This window comes from Anabas testudineus, chromosome 16 (assembly GCF_900324465.2).
Source record: "Anabas testudineus chromosome 16, fAnaTes1.2, whole genome shotgun sequence".
NCBI lineage: Eukaryota > Metazoa > Chordata > Actinopteri > Anabantiformes > Anabantidae > Anabas > Anabas testudineus.
The window spans coordinates 9,467,836-9,486,777 of NC_046625.1; the positions used below are offsets into that span (position 1 = coordinate 9,467,836).

General features: G+C 41.9%; 2 protein-coding genes across 4 annotated transcripts; both read right to left on the reverse strand.

Moving 5' to 3' along the window:
* Positions 1-349: 349 nt before the first annotated feature.
* Positions 350-11,464, reverse strand: iffo1b (intermediate filament family orphan 1b). 3 transcript variants are annotated; one of them, XR_003299550.1, is made up of 10 exons: positions 10,058-11,049; positions 7,660-7,720; positions 6,581-6,676; positions 5,909-6,049; positions 5,589-5,773; positions 5,355-5,496; positions 4,492-4,581; positions 3,923-4,053; positions 2,973-3,149; positions 350-2,882 (listed from the first exon to the last, which is right to left on the reverse strand). XR_003299550.1 is itself a non-coding variant. In XM_026370528.1 (9 exons), exons 1-9 carry the CDS (start codon positions 11,047-11,049, stop codon positions 3,050-3,052), a joined length of 1,938 nt encoding a protein of 645 aa, XP_026226313.1. In that variant the 5' UTR covers positions 11,050-11,464; the 3' UTR covers positions 350-3,049. The 3 variants fall into 3 exon arrangements, 2 of the variants coding, with proteins under 2 accessions (XP_026226313.1, XP_026226315.1); XM_026370528.1 differs by having other exon boundaries at positions 350-3,149; positions 10,058-11,464; XM_026370530.1 differs by having other exon boundaries at positions 350-3,149; positions 5,370-5,496.
* A 2,086-nt stretch (positions 11,465-13,550) lies between these two features.
* gapdh (glyceraldehyde-3-phosphate dehydrogenase) lies at positions 13,551-17,662 on the reverse strand. Its single transcript, XM_026370615.1, has 12 exons — positions 17,592-17,662; positions 17,090-17,135; positions 15,764-15,863; positions 15,537-15,643; positions 15,331-15,421; positions 15,113-15,228; positions 14,926-15,007; positions 14,622-14,773; positions 14,436-14,514; positions 14,211-14,294; positions 14,020-14,117; positions 13,551-13,939 (listed from the first exon to the last, which is right to left on the reverse strand). The coding sequence occupies exons 2-12, from the start codon at positions 17,110-17,112 to the stop codon at positions 13,870-13,872; spliced, it is 1,002 nt and encodes a 333-aa protein (XP_026226400.1). The 5' UTR covers positions 17,113-17,135; positions 17,592-17,662; the 3' UTR covers positions 13,551-13,869.
* Positions 17,663-18,942: the final 1,280 nt, after the last annotated feature.

An 18,942-nucleotide genomic window follows, 5' to 3' on the forward strand; every position in this document is an offset into this window, starting at 1 on the left:
CTCAAATAAATGTAGAGGAGAGAAAAGGTCAAGTAGCAGCATAACAACCAGAGTTTAGCACTGAGTTTGGATAAATATACCTCATTCTCTCCGCCTCTGCAGATTTTAGTTTTATATCCCACAGTTCACATTTCCATTGCATGACCAGCACAATGGAGAGTTTCATATATACTCACATTTTAAAAAAAAAACTTAACAGCTGAGTTGCTGCTATTTTGCATAATCCACAGACGTCATGGTGACCAGTTTTGTCTTTTCAACGTACGCACCACAAACGCAACTTCCATTCTAATTTGGGTGACCTTACCCTTTAATTTGAGAAAAAAAAAAGGACACCCAACCCTGTTGCTCAGTTGCATCTTTTATTCTGTCAGTCTCTCGACACGTTACAGTTACATACTGTAGCTCTGCAGTGAAGCTTTTTAGCCAAATTTCCTTGATATTTAAAGCTGCAGTCACACATCTGTAGTTCTTGATTCAATATCCAGGATTATTATATCGAATTAATGTGTGATACCAAATTTAATCAAAAGATCTTGAAACTAGGCTTTTCTGTAAAGACACAGAAGAAGAGAGAAAGAAAACAACACCGTTTAGTTGTTAACTGTCATAAGTTTCAATTGAATTGTTTTCAGTTGTGTGACTGTGGACAGTTGCAGTCTTTAAACTCAAGTATTTATTCAAGTATTTATTATATTTCCTTTACACATATAATATCAAAGCCATTGTACTCATTTCGCTAAAGCATTTGCATTTCAATAGATTTCAACTTGAGTTATTTTTAAACGACTTTACTTGGCAATCAGATGCACACATAAAGAAAGAGATTTTCATTTCATTTCTATATTTACAATTTCTGAAAACTGGCAAAATTCAGTTCAGTCTCACATCTCACTAAAGTGAAACCGCTAGACACAGAGAAAGCATCAGATTCGATTAGTCTTCCTCTTCATGTTGTACATGTGCCACAGTAAAAGTCTTCTTTAAAAACACTCACTATACAGACATAACACCCAAAAACATACACACTGGCACATGCATACGTGGACTCAGTGCGTGAAAGGAAAATGGTGCATTTAATGTCTCACACGATTTGTCGCTGTCATTCTCCTTCTGTGTTCGAACAGTAGTGAAACATTCAGACCAGCATTAGGCTGATTCCACACATGCATGACTTTATATAGGTTTCAAATAAGTCCACCCTCCTGTAATAGTGTTGCAGCGTGTGTCACAGCAGGGACATTTGTGATGCCACCACACGTAGGAAACTGAAGCCAGAGCTATATGTAGAAAACAGTGTCTGATGACAGATGATTGTTAGCGGATAGTAGTGGCAATTCCCACCAGTATCATAATGTACTGTATGTTTTACTATAACAAACTATCCAGGTTAATGACCAAAAAACCTAAATAAAGTAAAAATCGAGATATGCAAACATTGCTATCTAGTACTCCAGCCGACGATGTAAAAGATGATGACATCTGAATGAAAGAAATATAGTTCACCATTTCTGCGCGTTGATGTTTTTGCTACAAGTAATAGTGCTGAATGTTTCATACATTTTTGCTCTTCCTTTCTATGTGCAAACTTTTACAGGCTCAAAAATAGGTTTTGTTATTTACATCAAGCACCTTGGTGATGTAGCTTCAGCAGCTATATTTATTTTCCCAGATATTTCCTGTTGAATCATGTTTTATTTTGGCACTCAATGGCTAACTTACATTATTTTATTACCAGTAATTTTTTGTTCTTTCTGAAATTATTCTTAAAGTATTTCTGCTCAACCATGCAGCTCTGTACAAACAATATCAGGTCTTCACTCTAATTTATGCACTACTGCTGAAAACAAAACAAATTGTTAACAGCGCCTACATACGTGACACTTCGGTGTCGAGTAGAGTGTGAAAGTAAAGACAGTTCTCACCCTGTATTCACTGCAACAGCCAGCCAGACACTATGACTATATTTAAAACTGAAAACAAACATGCTGCAACAAAACCTCTGACACCAACATCATCTTCTCAAGAAGCACCATTTAAATAACGCACTAACCTCAAGCAGTCTCATCAGTTATGTTCAATGCATTTTATTCATTTTTGTTTATTATGAAATGTTGTAAATGATGTTGTTGGTGTTTCAGCGTTCCTTTAAAATGCTTATATCCCTAACTTAAGTTAATTTTCAACAGTTCTTACTACAATGATGTGGAGGCCTATTCTAGGATGGATATGTCTGGCTATGGGGAAGTGCAATGTTCCTCTTCTTAAATCTGGCATCATAATGATGCTGACTCACCAGCGCTGTAGTTAGTAATGAAATGTCTTTTAACATACATTTAACATAAATTTATTGCATTTAATCTTTTACTAAAGAGATGCACAACAAGCACAGAATCTGCAGCTTTAAGGCCATAAAAAATGACATCTTATTAGGCTTTGAAGACTCAAGCTCATCATTACCACATCAACATTTGACACATCACTACGCTTTTTGATGTATCAACATCAAGTGAAACTACCACCACTGTACTGTTCCTTATATTTGTGGGTTTGTTTAGAGAATGTAAATTATGTGACTGTTCATTTTGTGGAGTTGTGATGACATACAGTTATTTAAATGTGACTGATTATTGTAAGATAAAGATGGTTGATTTAACTGTTTGTTGGTGAGAATCGAGTGAAAAAGACATGCCAAGTTCTCATGAACCATCACTACCAGTAACTTCCTGAACGGAACGATAATCCATTTAATTCAATTCCCCAGCCACTGCTGTCCAAGATGAAGAAATCTAACCACGAGATGACCCATGTGCGTGTACTCCAGTTCTGCTACTCAACCACAATCTCAATTCGCAGTCTCCTCAAGACCAAAGCTGCTCTGCCTTAATATGACAGGAATAATTGATATGAGTCAGTAAATGAAGAGGTACGTATGTAAACATGGTGTTGCCATAGATAGAGGTGTGTATTACATTGGTGTGGTGCTGTAGCTGGATGCAGTGGTGATTACATGATCACAGCCTCCCTAAACTGCTGTGGTGAGGAGGTGTCAAGATCTCCCAGTGCTGGAGGAAGAAGGTGGAGACGCTGAAGGTTTGTCATTTTCTCTCTGGTCACTCTCGTCAGCAGACGCAGGTACTGCGGAGTTACTATGAGAGAGGAAAACAGAAATACTGGATACAAAAGCTTCAATAATAAATTTGATATTTTTGGCTGAAGCAGTTTTCTCAAGTTGATTCATCAAAAAATCCACACCTATTAACTAACCACACATTTATAGGTTAAAATATTTTATATATTTGTCAACAATTATAAATAATGCTGTGGGCTCCCATTGGAGGAGGCCAGTGTATAAATAAAACATGACAAAATAATGAAACGTACAGTGGCAAGAAAAACTTTGTGAGGCATTGTTCACATCAGGCAGTGCTTCTTGAAACCAGTAAACCCAAAACTGGTGTGTGTTTTTAAAGGGCAGGACAGCTTTCAGCAAGACATCCAATGTCATCATACTGATTGGACTCAAGGTTGGCTCACTCCTGGCTCCAATTAGCTCTTGGAGAAGTCATTAGGCTAGGGGTTCACATACATACATTATGTTCAATAAAAACAGGAAAACATCTAATGTTTGTATAGTATTATTTTAGGCAGGCTGTGTTTTTCTATTGTTGCGACTTAGATGAAGATCGGAGCACATTTTATGATAAATTAATGCAGAAAACCATGAAATTCCAATTCACATACTATTTCTTGCCACTGTATCTCTAATTTAAATGAAATATGCTTTCATTGAAGTTCCAATCGCTAAAATGCAGTGAACTTCAAACATGTAAACCTGTAAATATATATAAAGTGCACCAAGAAAAGAACATCATTGACAGTCAGTACTGTCAGATAGATCATGTGTGAGCATGGGTCTTACCTGTCTCCGCTCTGTGTGATGAGTCTCCTGCAGGTCTCCATCTGAACATCCAGGCCTCTTTTCATCGAGCACATCTCCATGTACTCGTGCAAGTGTCGGTTCATGTCACTCTTTGCTGTGGCCAGTTCCAGCTGGAGTGGAGACAACAGTCAGAAATATTCTTAATGAGCGATCACAAACTTTGACTCATGACCTCATGATGTCGGTTTGTTTACTATTACACAGTTTGTTCACTGCAGTAATTAAAGACTGACAGACATGCATTCCAAAGCTTCAAATGGCTCGTTCATGGTTTTCAGAGAGAATAAAAGAAAGTTTTTAAACAGCTCAATGAAATGAAAACAGCAGAAGAAGAATGAAATCAGTTAATAAATGATGTAATCTTTTAAGATGCAGGAACTGGGGTATAATAAAGTTGTACACACATGCACACAGCGTACTAATGATACTGTATCAAAATCTGAATATACAATATAAACACCAGCAAACAATAAACAGGACAACATTAGGAATCTATAGAGCATGTATGAACACAACAAAAAGAGAAAGATATCATGTGGGTGTCTGACCTCAATCTGGTCAATTGTCTCTTGATATTCCTTCTCTCTGGACTTAAAGAGACACTCTGTGTCGTTAATAACCTTTTCGAGACAGTCCTCCTGGAAGACAGAGACGGAGAGGGAGAATTTGACCGTGTTCTAGGTGATTCCACCCTTTCTCTGGGAAAAAAAAAACATGCTTTACTTAGCTGTGACCGACATCATAAATTACACTGCCGTTAAGATGGTTTTATGCTCCCTTCAGTTCAAATTTCACTGACTAATGCAGTGCCCTGCTTCAAGGGGAAAGCAGACCGTTCGAGTAACACACCGACTGAATGAAAACAAATACCTACATCCATTTCTTTGAAACAAACACACTGAACACCAACCCAGTACAGCATTTGTCTGAGTGTGTGTGTGTAGTATTTCATCCTGAACCGTCCCAGCAGAGCAGATAAGCTCAGCAGAATGGGCAGTGAGAGACGCAGCTGAATCAGTCATCAATCACTGCCTGAGACAAAAAGCGCATTGACCAACAAATCAACCTGCTGCTTTGCACATCAGCTCAACTCATGACAACGATCATCCTACAGGCTTTATTAAAATCTGAACTAACAATTTTGATAGAGCTGCTGTTAATATTTTAAATCTGGAAATCACATTTTTGCACACCACTGTGCTTAGACGCTCAAATCAGATAAAGACCAAACCCTTTAAAAATCTTTAACAGGAAGTAAATGCATTGCACATGAAGTAGAATCACATCACGCAATCCAAGACATCCTCAAAACTCAGCATAAAGTTCAATCAACATCTCCTAGTCGATTTATTACACTTGATACTGTCGTTAAACACAGAGCCAAAAAAAATATCACATTGGAATTACTTACATAGACATGCCCTACCTCTCCTGGTGGGTGAGTGGGGTCAGGAGGTAAAGTGCATCCTGGGAAGTCCTCCCACAAAAGCAGCGTCTCCTCTGTCTCCTCCCAGGCCAGACTATCACAATCATCCTCAAACTCACATTCACGTCTTAAATCCATACACACGCACAGAAACAGAATTAATGGAGGTGCAGGACTGAAGGACACGTCGTCATCATATTTCAAATTCAGAACACTCACAGTTGGTTCAGCATCCTCTGCATTTCCTCATTGATTTGATTGGCTGATGAGCCGCAGTGCTCCTCATCTTTGGCTACACCGCCGTCACTTTCAGAGGTGCTCACAGGTTCGTCACACTCACTCCCGTTAAATGACAGGGGAGTTTGTTTCCGCCGGCAGTTTAGGGATGATTGGTTGTTGGGAACCTGCAGGGAAAAAGTCATTCTTATGATATACAAGAAAAACCTTGACTGCATGAAATTTGGTAACACATACAAATAAAAACAACAAAATAGAACCAGAGATGAGACCAAAAACATTTTAAGTGTTAGCTTTGATACCTGGTACATCTGAATCACATCCTCACAGTTCCTTTGCTGAGCTACGTCACATAGACGAGCGGTGATATCAATCCTGCGGCAGATGTCCATGTCCACCTTCATGGCTTTCTCCTGGATCTTACTGTCCAACTCTGACAAGTTCTACAGAGACAATTAAGAAACTTATTAGAAAAACCCATCAGTGTGTTTCTGCTGTTATAGGACCACTTTCTGATAGTGACCTTTTGTAAGGGGTTCCTATTAAAATATTGTCCTCATTAACTGCTAGTACACTATTTATTCTATAAAGATATAATGATCAGTAATTAATAATGAATACAACTGTTCTCAATGGTATAACTGCAATCACTTAATAAAGAGCCACAGTTTTCTTTTTTTTCAATAAGCAATCAAGTCAAAATTTATAAATGTGACTGTGACTGTCATCAGCAAAGGGTCTTTGGACATAGATCATACTGTCAAACTGCCAGTGCATAGACAGTCCATGAGAAAATTTTCACAACCTGGCAACCCAAAACTTATATTTAATCACAGACTTATAAAGAAATAGCACATTGAGTGTGTGTGTTTAATGTATACTAAGGTGTGTCCACTGTGATGGAGATGGACAGCTGATTACTGCCAGCTAGCAGTATTAATGATCCATAACGCCGTGTTTTGCACCCTGCTCACATTGCTCATGAGGCCTTTGAAGAGAACCAGCTCTGCCTTCAGCTGCTGAACTCTGAGAGCCAGCTCATCCTGACAACCTTCACTCTCTTGCAGGTCCTGCAGACAAAGGAAGCCATAAAGAATACATACGTAAGCACTGAGCGCAAACTTGTTCGCAACCACAGCTGCCACAGCTCCGTCCGTTTACTGGAAATTACAGGTCACATTAGGTAAGTGAAGGTAATGTACAAAATAAAAGTCTTTATCTGCAGTGTAAATCCTAAATGCACTCTTTGTACACAGTGCTTGGTTTGTTAACGCTGTATGGGTGAGCTGTAATATTCTCGTCTTCCTGTTCACCCATTTACATAAACGATATTGGTTGGACATTGTACATTCTCACACTGTGTTTTGCAGCTTGCGGTCTACTGGTGAGGAGCTGCTGCCTACTTGGGTTCAGGTACAGATTTCCAGCAATGGTACATGTGCGTACAAACATACAGGTTCTGTGCGCACACATGCAAACACCTGACTACCCACACACAGGAAATCGACCTAACCACTAGGTTTATAAAAACACGACTGCAGGAAACACAAATATGGCAATCGACCTGAGAACAGGTGCCAAAGATAAAATTCTCTCTCTCTCCTAATCAAAATGTTTCTGATCAAGAGAATGATTTTTTTTTTTAACAATAGAACAGGTCACTTGTTTTAATTAGTGGATGGTCAGTGGTTTCTGGGAATAGAAAACAAATACTAAAAGAGGGCTGAGACATGACTTCAAGCTGCTGTGACACATGCTGCCCAAAGGAAATGATGTGTGACAGCAAATAAAGCTAACTTCTCATCAGTATGAGGCATATTTTCTCCTGCTTTTGTCAGTTAATAATATACATTATGTTATCTAGCTACCAACACTTTGACTGCAAATGGGACAAAAAGAAATGTGTATGTTAACCAAATCTTTAGATGAAGTAACACAGCCAACAAATGATTTTATATTTTTCACAACTCAAACTCAAATTTTAAGTCAGGACTTAAACATACTTTCCAGCAGACACACAGAGAGACCGGCCAAGGGGCTGATCTAATGTTACCTCTTGCAGGTCTGCAATCTTCTGTTGCAGATCCATCCTCATAGTATATTCTTCTTCCCATCTAAGAGACACAGAAATTATTGATTTTATTTGGTGCCCTAAAGTAGTCAGAACTATCAGAGAAAGAACATTCACCAAGCAGACACATACTGCTATGCATCTTTAATTTTTTAAGTACATGACATGTGACTGAATATTTGGCTGCATGCACACGTGGATGGTCAGAGATGAACCAATTAGTCAATTTACCCAAAGCAAACCTACTTACTGACGACGACGACTGCTCGGGTCAATGGTTCAGTCAAAAGCAGACACAGAGTATATGGACTATGTTATGTTTATCTTGTCCACTGTCATACTCACACATCTGATTCTTGCTTGAACATGTGTGGCTGGATCAGGTTGTGTGATGGCAGAAAAACATGGTGGTGCTCGGTCCCCGTGTATATTGGTGCAGTAGTTTTAGTAGAGCCCCAGATTAAAAATATGAACCTGAAATAATTCTTAAAATGACCTCTTTGATAACTGATGAATGGCTTGCTTGATGAATTGTTCATTACCGTGATGCAGCTCGGGCAACTGGTCCATGAATCTGAACTTTAATACATTTAAAAGCCTGGAAACAGGGCTCGTCAGTGGTCTCAGATTCTGTGACTTCAACACACACACACGTGCCTAGGGGAAATCCACTCACTGCAGTCTGTAGCTTCTTAAATACATGCTGTTTGAGATGCAGAATTCTGCGGCACATCGAGGCCTTTAGGGAATACGAAATCTGAAAGAAACTGAGTCATGAAACAGGAGTTGTTGTTGTCGTATAGGATGCTTGTTTGATCAGTAAGGTGAGAGCGTGCATGAAGTCGAGAAGTGCTTCCTTCTGCAAATCAAGCCCCCATCCAGCAGCTTGCAGTGCATGCTGCATTGCAGATACAGTGTGGAGTGTAGAGAGGGGGGTGTGCAGTGGGAGAGAAAGGAGGCAGAGAGCATGAGAGAGGAAGTGTTCAGTGCGTGGGACACTTTTGATTTTACGTGACAAAGATGATATCAGATGGAGGGTGCAGTGAAGAGAGTGACAGGCAGGGACAAAGGGAGGGTAAATGGGGGGATGGGGGTAGGTTGTTTAATTGATGGGTGAGTCAAACTGACACGATTATTAAATGTTAAAACGCTTCTCTATTGACGATGCAGAGAAATTATTTTCACTGGGAGAAAACAGGCCTGAATATTTCAAATGTCCTGAGAAGTCTACAGAGATTAAAAGACCATAAAGAAAACTCAGCAGGTGAACAGAAACTGATTAGAGTTTGTCACACAGATGGTGAAACGAGCAGCTGTTAAGAGGACAGTAAATGCCTCACATACAAACTAAATGCGTCGCTCATGTCCCACAGTTTTGGGCTGTTAGGATCCTCCCATTCACAAAGAGCCCGCTGCGATCATAATCTCCATAAACATGGTTTCTCATTCGGACATAATGTGAGGGACATGTCCTAGGACATGGGGCCTACTGCAGTTCCCTTAGGACAGAAAATACATAATCCACATTGTTTATATACCCTTTAAATTCAAAACAGGATTTACAAGATGTGGGCTGTGGTTTTCTGTGAGAATTTAAAGGTAAATATTCCCCTAAATCCTGTTGGCTTTGTCCCGCTTCAGCGACTTTGAACAATTACATCATTATCTACATATGCACGAGCTGTCTTCCTAAAGTGGACATCAGAGGACATTAGAGCATCTAGATTTGAGTGGTAATGTCATGATAAGTGTCCTATATGAACATAACCATATCCTTAAAGGTTTTGCATAAAAACAACCGAAACAATCAACCAATTATGATATAAATCAACCAGAACCACCATGTGGTGGATATTTCATTATTCAAACTGGTCTGTCTACTGGACGGCCTCCAGGATTTGATTCTAAGTAACAGGGACTGTTCTGTTTTACATAAAAACTCTGTTGTACAGCTAAAATAAGCTCCGTTTATGATATGCTTTTCCTGAATATTCTGGGAAACTCTGCCACACATGGGTGAGTCAACTTTCCAGCTTCATGAGCAGTGAAGTGATCATTTGTGCCACACACTGACTAACACGTCCCCACTAAACATTGACCTTCATTCTTCTTTATATTTAGCCTGTGACGCCGTCATTTTTCGGGGGGTATTTCAGGAAGCAGCACCTGCCTCTGTGGTCAGACACAAAGTGGATGCAGAGTCAGGCTGGGGGTGATGGATGGAGCAGCTTTGTGCTAACTCTGCTCCTGCTGGAGACAGCTGCTGTGCAGCTGCTTCACAGCTCTGCTCACCTAAGAAAACTACATGACATGCTTGGTAAAAACTGTAGGCCACTGTAGGCCTGTTGTACGTGTTATAAATATGTTTTATTCCATTTACCTGCGTTTATATTCGTCCCTCTCCCTCTTCACCTTGGCCAGGACATTGTACAGAGCTCTTATCTCAGGGGTGATGGTGTCAATCTGGACCCCAACACCGTCTGGATGCACCCAGGACACTCCTGGGCTGGTCAGACGTTCAGCACCTGAGCCAAACTTGCGGGTGTGGTTGTAGGACCAGATTGTTCCCGGGAGGAACCGTGGAGGAGGGTTGGTGGAGCTTCCTGGGCCAGTGCCGGTGTTGGGGACAGTTTTGGAGCCAGAGACGGGGGAGTCCACGCAGGGAGACGACTGGGTGATAGTGATGGCTGGGTTACAGGTTTGGGTTGAACTGGTGTTTTCTGCAGCTGCAGGTAGCAGGGTTGAGGTGAGCAGCGGTGTGAACAGCGTTGTAGGCCTCCTTGCTGAGTTGTTTGTGTTGTGGAAGGGGAGGGAGCCAGGCCTGAGAGGTATAGTTCCAACAAATCCAGTCTGCACAGCCGCTTCCTGGGTATGGGTATGCCCCCTGTTCTCACAACAACCCCCTTGGCTGCTTTTGTTGCCGTCCAGCGCCTGCTGCAGCTGCTTCTCCAGAATCTTGTTTCTTCGCTCCAATTCATGCACTTTGGCCAAAAAGCACCTGAAGCGCAGATTGAGAGTTTTGAGGACGCTGATGTTGGACCCCAGGTCGTTTCTGAGAGCCATGGCTGCAGGTGGATGCGTCACAGCGCGGTGCTGGTAGATGCTGCTGTGATTGTGGTGAACGTACAGGGAGGTCTGTGAGGGTGCGGTGAAATCAGGCCCAGGCTGATCAGGCCCAAGGCCAGGCTGCTCACCCAGCAGGAAAGACGCGGGGTCCGATCCGCCGAAAACGACCTCGGGGAGGAGGCCTGAGGGAGAGTCCGGGTGTCCGGGCGTGTGGCTTGGCTGTGAATGCTGTTGGAGATGCGTGTTGGCCCCCAACAAAGGATTCATGCTATGGTATGGAAAACTAAAGCGCTGCAGATCTGGCATGAACACGGACAGGACTGTTCTTGCTACAACAGAATTTAATGACTGGATAAATAAGAAATGACCGTTAAACGTACCAGAAAGACGGACGCGCAAATCGCCAGTAATCAGCTGATGATGTAACTCTGTCTAATTAAGAATTATCCTTAAAGCTCAGAGGTGTCGACGTTGGCTGATGGCTCCAGATGGACCGAGGAACGATACGAACTGTGGCAACACGGCCGGTGAGATGTTTTGCAAAAAAAAAAAATAACGTAAATAAGCCAAGAAAAAGACGCAAAGCGTGAATGAATAACAAAGAAATCCAGTGTCACCGCGTCACTGAAGTTCTGGCAACAAGATTTGACCGCAGGAAAGAGCAAGTGCTGCGGGATTGGAAGAGCCCGACTACCGTAAAGACGCGACTACAGGAGCACTGAGGCATTCACTGTTTACTGGGCAATGAAACACGCAGGAGGCTTTAGTGTGTAGTTTTACTGTTTGGTCTGTAGCACAAACACCTTAAAATCATAATGATTTAGATGACTGTTTCAAAAACACGCTGCAGCCCTCATGTCCATTTAAAACTGACATATTGTGTATTGGTTGTTAAATAAAAATATGGAGATTAATGGAAAATACAGTAATCAGGGCCCCACAGTGAGATATTCCGGTGGCCACAGACCAAAATATGCTTTTAAACAGATTTATGACAAGACAAAAAGAAACTACTGAATTATTTTTTTGTTGTTTTGAAGCAGTGGTTGGTCTAGAAAAGATTACATAGGCAGAAAGAGGGGGTTTTCACATGTATCATTATTGTTTTATATCACACATACACAACATGACTTAGACAATAACTAAAAAACAAAACATTACACTAGTCTGTATCAGACAGGGCTGCATTTGGACCCATTTAAAGCTCTTCTTCTTCAGTTTCACTAATACACAACCGTTTCTTCATGTTGCACAGTATACACAGAGGTAAAGTCCAGCTCCAACACCACTGCTGCTCCCTCTGTCCAAGTGTTCACAACCAAAATTATTTTAAGGCACTAAGTTGAAAACCTTACTGAACCACATAGAAACCTCTACATTAAACTAAGAAATGAAATTGTTAATTTAACATAAGCTCTGTTTACTGTGCTGCGCTCGCCTCTTCGCCTTCTGTTGCCCAAGCAGGATCACATAGATGTCATTCCTGAATTCCCCGTTCATGACTTGGTAAATAAAAGGATTAATCATGCGGTGGGACTTTGCAAGCATAGCAGGGATCAAAGTGCTACAGGGGATAGGCAGGAGGAAGAGTGGGGGCCCCTGGTTACTGAATCAGCTTCTGTGGAGTCATTTAGGCCTGAGGTTAAATTCATGTCAGCAACACGGTCTGTTTCACTTTGGTTGGAGTAGTAAGGTTCTGCTCAATAGCTTCCAAAGCAATAAGCAGGCTGAGAAGCCCAGAATAATGTGTAAACCCACAGCAGAGCTATGGATACATACACATGGCTCTTATCAACCCCGCTGACCTAAAGAGGAGGTAAGCAAGCTGAAGTATAATACAACCCGGTAATTGATCTTAGCTGTCACTGAATGTCTTTGAAATCAATAATCCCTAAGAACAAGGTCTCTTCTACAGATATATGTTGTGTAAGTGAGGTTTGAGTAGTCAGCTGTCTGACTAAGAAATTAGTTTGTATGTGTTGACTGTACATGTTAGGCCTGTATTAGGAGGAGATCTCAGATTTGCCATATCTTAAGCAGCAGATCTTCAGGCAGCGATCCAGACAGATGAGGCAGGTGGAGAGCAGAGAGCCAATCCCAAACACAAAGCCCTGGATGCCGTACCAAATACACCCTGTCTCCCCAAACACTCATGCGTGACACAGACATTTAGTCCCCAGACAGTGCAGCTTCATCTTTACTGAACCCAGAACCCAGCACTCACTGCACCAACATAGGTCTGACAGTAGGTCCAAAAGATTTCATCTCGATACCCAACGGAACTCAGAGTATTGTTGTCTAGCTTGTAGAGGTCTGTGTGTCCCTCCATGAATATGTCTCCCCAGACCATCACTGACCCACCACCAAACCAGTCATGCTGAACAATGTTACTGGCAGCATAGCATTCTCCACACCTTCTCCAGACCCTTTCACATTTGTTACATGTACTCAGGATGAACCTGCCCTTCTGTGACAAGTACAGGGCGCCAGTGGTGGACCTGCCAGTTCTGATGTCCTGTGGCAAATGCCATTCGAGTTCAGTGTTGTTAGGCAGTGAACACATGGACCATTGGAGGACAGTGGGGCCTCGGGTCGCCCTGCCAGAGGTCAGACATGCAGAAGTAGCAAAAAAAAATAAAAAATTGGATTTTTTTGGAACACTTTCTAGTAATGTTTACCAGGGGTGTGCTCACTTTTACCATTGAGGCATAGAAATCTGTTGTATTTGCTGAAGTTAATGACCCATTTAAGAATCCATAATTTGTTAAAATACGTTCTATGTGAAGACAAGAAAAATAAGACGTGAATCTCACAAACAGAGGACTTTATTCCACCTGGCTGCAGCACTTAAGTACCACAGACAGACTCTCACACCTTTACTCCATCTCACACAAGAACAGAACAGGGAAATGAATAAAAAAAAAAGAAAAAAAAAAAAAAAGAAAATTGGTCAACAATTTAGATGTTTTCATTTGTTGTGTGGAACCTTCCTCAGGCGTATAATGGAGGTCATCCATCAGATGGAAACAGCAGAGCTATAGATAATACAATATCTCACTGTAAAAGTATAACTCTGAGGAGAATGTGGGTGATGTGGCATAGAGCGGCGACTGTCGATTGGCTGGTTTACTCCTTGGAAGCCATGTGGGCCATCAGGTCGCAGACACGGTTGCTGTAGCCAAACTCATTGTCGTACCTGGTGAAGAAGCAATAAAAGAAGTTAATAGTCACATTACACAACAGGAGGATTAGCAGGAATTCATGCTGTAGCCGTACCATGAGACCAGCTTGACAAAGTGGTCATTGAGGGCGATACCAGCACCGGCATCAAAGATGGAGGAGTGAGAGTCACCATTGAAGTCTGTGGAGACGACCTGCAGGAAAGCCAAGAAAGTCACATTAATAAACAAACTGAAGCAAAACTGCAACAGCTTCAAAAATGAAACAAGTCAGTGTCAAGCACATGCCTGGTGTTCTGTGTAGCCCAGAATGCCCTTCATGGGTCCTTCAGCTGCAGCCTTCACAACCTTCTTGATGTCATCATATTTGGCCTGTGCAGAAGATAATAGGCTTGGTTTGTACTTTACCACAACTGATTTTAGTTTTACAAGAAGTAACACACACACACACACACACACACACACACACACAATAGAATTAAGATAAAATGCACACAAAGGGTATCAACTCACAGGTTTCTCCAGACGGACTGTCAGGTCTACCACTGATACATTGGGGGTGGGGACACGGAAGGCCATGCCGGTAAGTTTGCTGTAAGACAACAAAGTCATAAACTGAAGTCACAGAAAAACTTCAGCCTTGTTCACATGAACATATAATGCAGTACATCTGCAACAGGGACATGTTTTGGCACCGACCCGTTGAGCTCAGGGATGACTTTGCCAACAGCTTTGGCAGCTCCAGTGGAAGCAGGGATGATGTTCTGGCTGGCACCACGGCCATCCCTCCACAGCTTACCAGAGGGGCCGTCCACTGTTTTCTGGGTGGCAGTGATGGCATGAACTGTGCTCTGACCAACAAAAACAAGAGATGAGAGGATGATTGGATAAAGCTTCAAGGCTTTCACCTTGTAATGTCATGTCAGTGGTTTGTAAATCTGCCTTAGAGGCTGCTTGGCATGTCTGACAGATTGTTCCAAGGTGGACTGTTTTAAATCCTCACCATAAGGCCCTCAACGATGCCAAAGTTGTCGTGGATGACCTTTGCCAGAGGGGCCAGGCAGTTGGTTGTGCAGGAAGCATTGCTGTGTAGACGCAAGGAATTAAATAAGCACAGTAAAATAAACACTTTTAAGTTGAACACTTAAATTTTCCCATGTTAAAATAGTCTGAGACACTTTGACTCTTACCTGACAACCTTAAGGGAATTGTCGTATTTCTCATGGTTGACACCCATGACAAACATGGGAGCATCAGCGCTGGGTGCAGAGATGATGACTCTCTTGGCACCACCCTTCAAGTGAGTCTGTAGTGTTGAATTGACACCTCATTAAATCTGCATTGTGTTATTTGCAGGTCACATATAATTCAACATATTTAAGATTAAGAGACAGAATTGAGTACGTACGGAGGCCTTCTCAGTGGTGGTGAACACACCGGTGGACTCAACCACATATTCAGCACCAGCCTCACCCCATTTGATGTTGGCAGGGTCCCTCCTGAAAAGGAAAAAAAGACATTGGAGTCACAATACATCATTTCTCAATTCTTCCAGACATTGTGATCAAACTGAAACATGTCCTCCGCAATAAAAACCTGGAAAGTGAAACTCACTCATGGAAAACGGTGATTTTATGTCCGTCGATGACCAGCTTGTCACCCTCAACCTTGACCTCACCCTTGAAGCGACCATGGGTAGAGTCATACTGAAACATGTAGACCTAAAAACAGAAGAAAAAGACTTTAGGAAAAGCAAAAGCTGATAAAAGCACAAATAACCTTAAATCTTTTTTTTTTTTTTTTTATATATATAAACTGATGCTTCATGTTTTATGACCCACCATGTAGTCCAGATCAATGAAAGGATCATTGATGGCCACAACCTCCACCTTCTTGGAGCAGAAAGCAGCACGGGTCACCAGACGACCAATGCGGCCGAATCTGAAATGTAAAAAAATAAAATTACAGGTTTATCCAAGTCTGGCCTCTAGGTGGTGGTATGACACCATGACACTCTGACCAAACCTGCTTGATGACTTGATTACAGTTACAGTGATTCTGCCTGATGCAGAAGTTTGAAGTCTGAAAATCAGTCGTTACATGAAATTGGTTTTGACTTTAGCCTCAGTACGTCTTCCTTTACATTACTGTTCTAGGCTTTCTCTCTGTGTTGGAAACATAGAGCCCCCAGGAGACCAGAGAGCACAGCTGAAGAAAGGGCAGGGTTCAGGAGGAGGGGCTCTGGGTGGTATGCGTTTCAGTGCATGCAGTTGATCAGCTCTCACACACTCCACTCTTGGAGGCTAAAGTCGAAATGAATCACTAATGTGGTAATCCTGGTGACGGCAGTGCACTGTTTGATCAGTGGCCGAGTTACTTTTTAACCAAAATCCTGGCAGAGATGCACCCTGTCCTCACGGGGGGGGGGGGGACGGACAGATAAATGGCTTCATAAGCCGATAGACTTTCACGTCAGATTACGTGTGTATGTTACACGGGTCCTCTTCCCCCCGAAAGAAAAAACAATCCCCTGTTGAATGACCCCCATGTCGAAGCCACTGCGCACATTGTTATCTGCTGGAGGGCCAAAGTTCAAAATTCAAGAAAAACACGAGAACAGCTGGGTGGCCTGGGTGCACAGGTTGCACAGGGCGCCGTATGTGCATCTGTGCATGTCCACCATTACAAAACATGTTTTCGTCCTCAGCCATGTATCGTGTCTGTCGTTTGTCCTGCCATTCAGACCACAAGGTCAACACAAGGCTAAAGACTCATCTAATCATTAAAAGAATATTTGGCTGAATAAAAGACAGTTTTGACCAGCCTGAACCAGCCAGTCCATATATAATCCATACAGAGATAAAAATACTCCAACCTAAAAATACAAAGCTGCCTTTATAGCAACAGACTACAGGTAAAGGTTTGAATAACTTGGTGTACATAACACATCCTTCAGTAATAATTTTATTTAAAAGTGCAAATATGTTTTAACAAGCACAGGTAGTGAGTTTAAGTCACTCCTGAATGGTCCCTAATGCACAGATAAGAGGGTGACATTGAGAGTCTGGGCTCCAGAGAGAGCGAGTGTGTGTGTGTTGCTCATTTAGTTTAATTAAAAATGGAAAAGAATCTCCTTAAAAAGTGAAGGGATGATAGTGTTCTCTTACCCATTGATACCGACTTTCACCATTTTGCCTGGGTGGGTTTAGTCCTCTGGAGAAGAGAACAAAGAACAATGCGTTTAGATAAACCAACATTTATGGTGCTATATATTAACATTCAGTTCATGACAGACATTTACTTTGATAAGAAAACAATACAAAACATGCAAAGGTATTCCACTGATAGGTTATCAGAGACCACAGTCCAAGACCGCAGTTACTCGTTAGAGTAGCGAGAACTTTCCCTTCAAAAAGTAAAAAAATCTAAAACAAAATCATAACGTCACATTTCAACATGTAACTAGTCATAAAATTAAAAGCAATAAACAAGGTTGTGCTGCAACATTATGATCGAATTAGCTTTAAAATGAGTCACAATCAAGCACATGCACATTGTCCCCAGGTGATTTGAATCTAGGTGTTCAATCCTGCAGCCTGCTGCTGAGGCCCTGCAGCGCCCTGACCCCCACCCCCTTAATGAAACCACTGAATTATTGAAGGTATTTACCGTTTGTGAGATGCCTCAGTCTGTCTTGCGACTCCGGGTGTGAGTGGGGAACAGCAAAGTTGAGCTGTGTGTTTTTATGACTGACCAAAGTTTAAAACCACGCCCCCCTTTGATGGTCACTGCTCCTGCCCCCGCCCCCCCCCACCTCTGAATGTCAAGGTCGTCAGCCTGCAGAGAGACATGCACGCAGGCCTCTGCAACTTCACTTCATAGATTAACACCCCAGCAGCTTCTCCCTTATCGTCCCATTTCTTCTGCTAATTATAGGCCTGAAACAATGGAACATATTGTTTAATTTACTGTAATTTACTTAAGTAACAGTTCCAGTGCCATCAAGCACGCCGGGTGTTTCTGTCTTTAAGAGGTCTAGATATAGCAACAGCAACCTTTTTATTTTGGGTACATTATTTTCAGACTTGTGCACAAAATGGGGGTGTCTGGTAACAGGTTCAGGGCTTCAGATAGTGGACTGAAAAGAGAGAGGGGCTCTACGCTGACCTTCTCAGTAAATACAGACACAGAGACACAGAGGGAGCGAACGAAGGATCAAATCTCTGACTTCTGACTCTGACATTTAACGTCGAAAGACCATGACCCTTCACTTTCAGATGCTCACCCCTCTTTCCATACCTCTGACTTCAGCAGAAGTCAAAAGTTGAGTGTAGCTTATTCAATATGAACACAAGCTCGTGCACGTGCAACCAACTTTTTTAGTCCATTTAGTGAAATCATTAGTTGTACTGAAACAGAAAATACTGTAGAGCTCAGATGCGTAAAACGTTTCATTAACAGACAGGCGGCTTTGTCTGAACAGAAGTGCTGCAGTCAAGATCCGGGCAACGTGTGTCACTGCTGCAGAATTAGCTGTCTCCACTTTTGTTCATTGCACACAAAATAGGACAAGACGCAGACATCCTGTCCTTTTCTTTCTTTTTTTTTTTTTTAATTTTTGAGCTTATTTTGACTCTTGTGTCTGGCAGCATTGTGTCTTTGAAGAAAATAAAAAGCACTCCTGGAGCAATTATAAAATGTTAAACTAGAATAATGAGATTGTCAGTTTAATCCAGGGGGCCAGTCACATTAAATCATGTTGGAAATATACCTTGTGGGTGCATACTGGGCCTCGCGGGCAGGCAGACCTGACAGTGAATTGAAACCTTACCCATGGCATGGCATCTTGTCACCACAGCAGTCCACGAACGTGCAACACATTATATATCTGATAGACAGTAACTTGTATGTTCTGCACTGCTCCATGCAGCAGATCATGTGGTTATACATACTTTGGTGTAGGCTACCAGACATGTCGCTGTGCACCAAAACTGGACAGTGTGTGTGTTTGGTGGCTAGA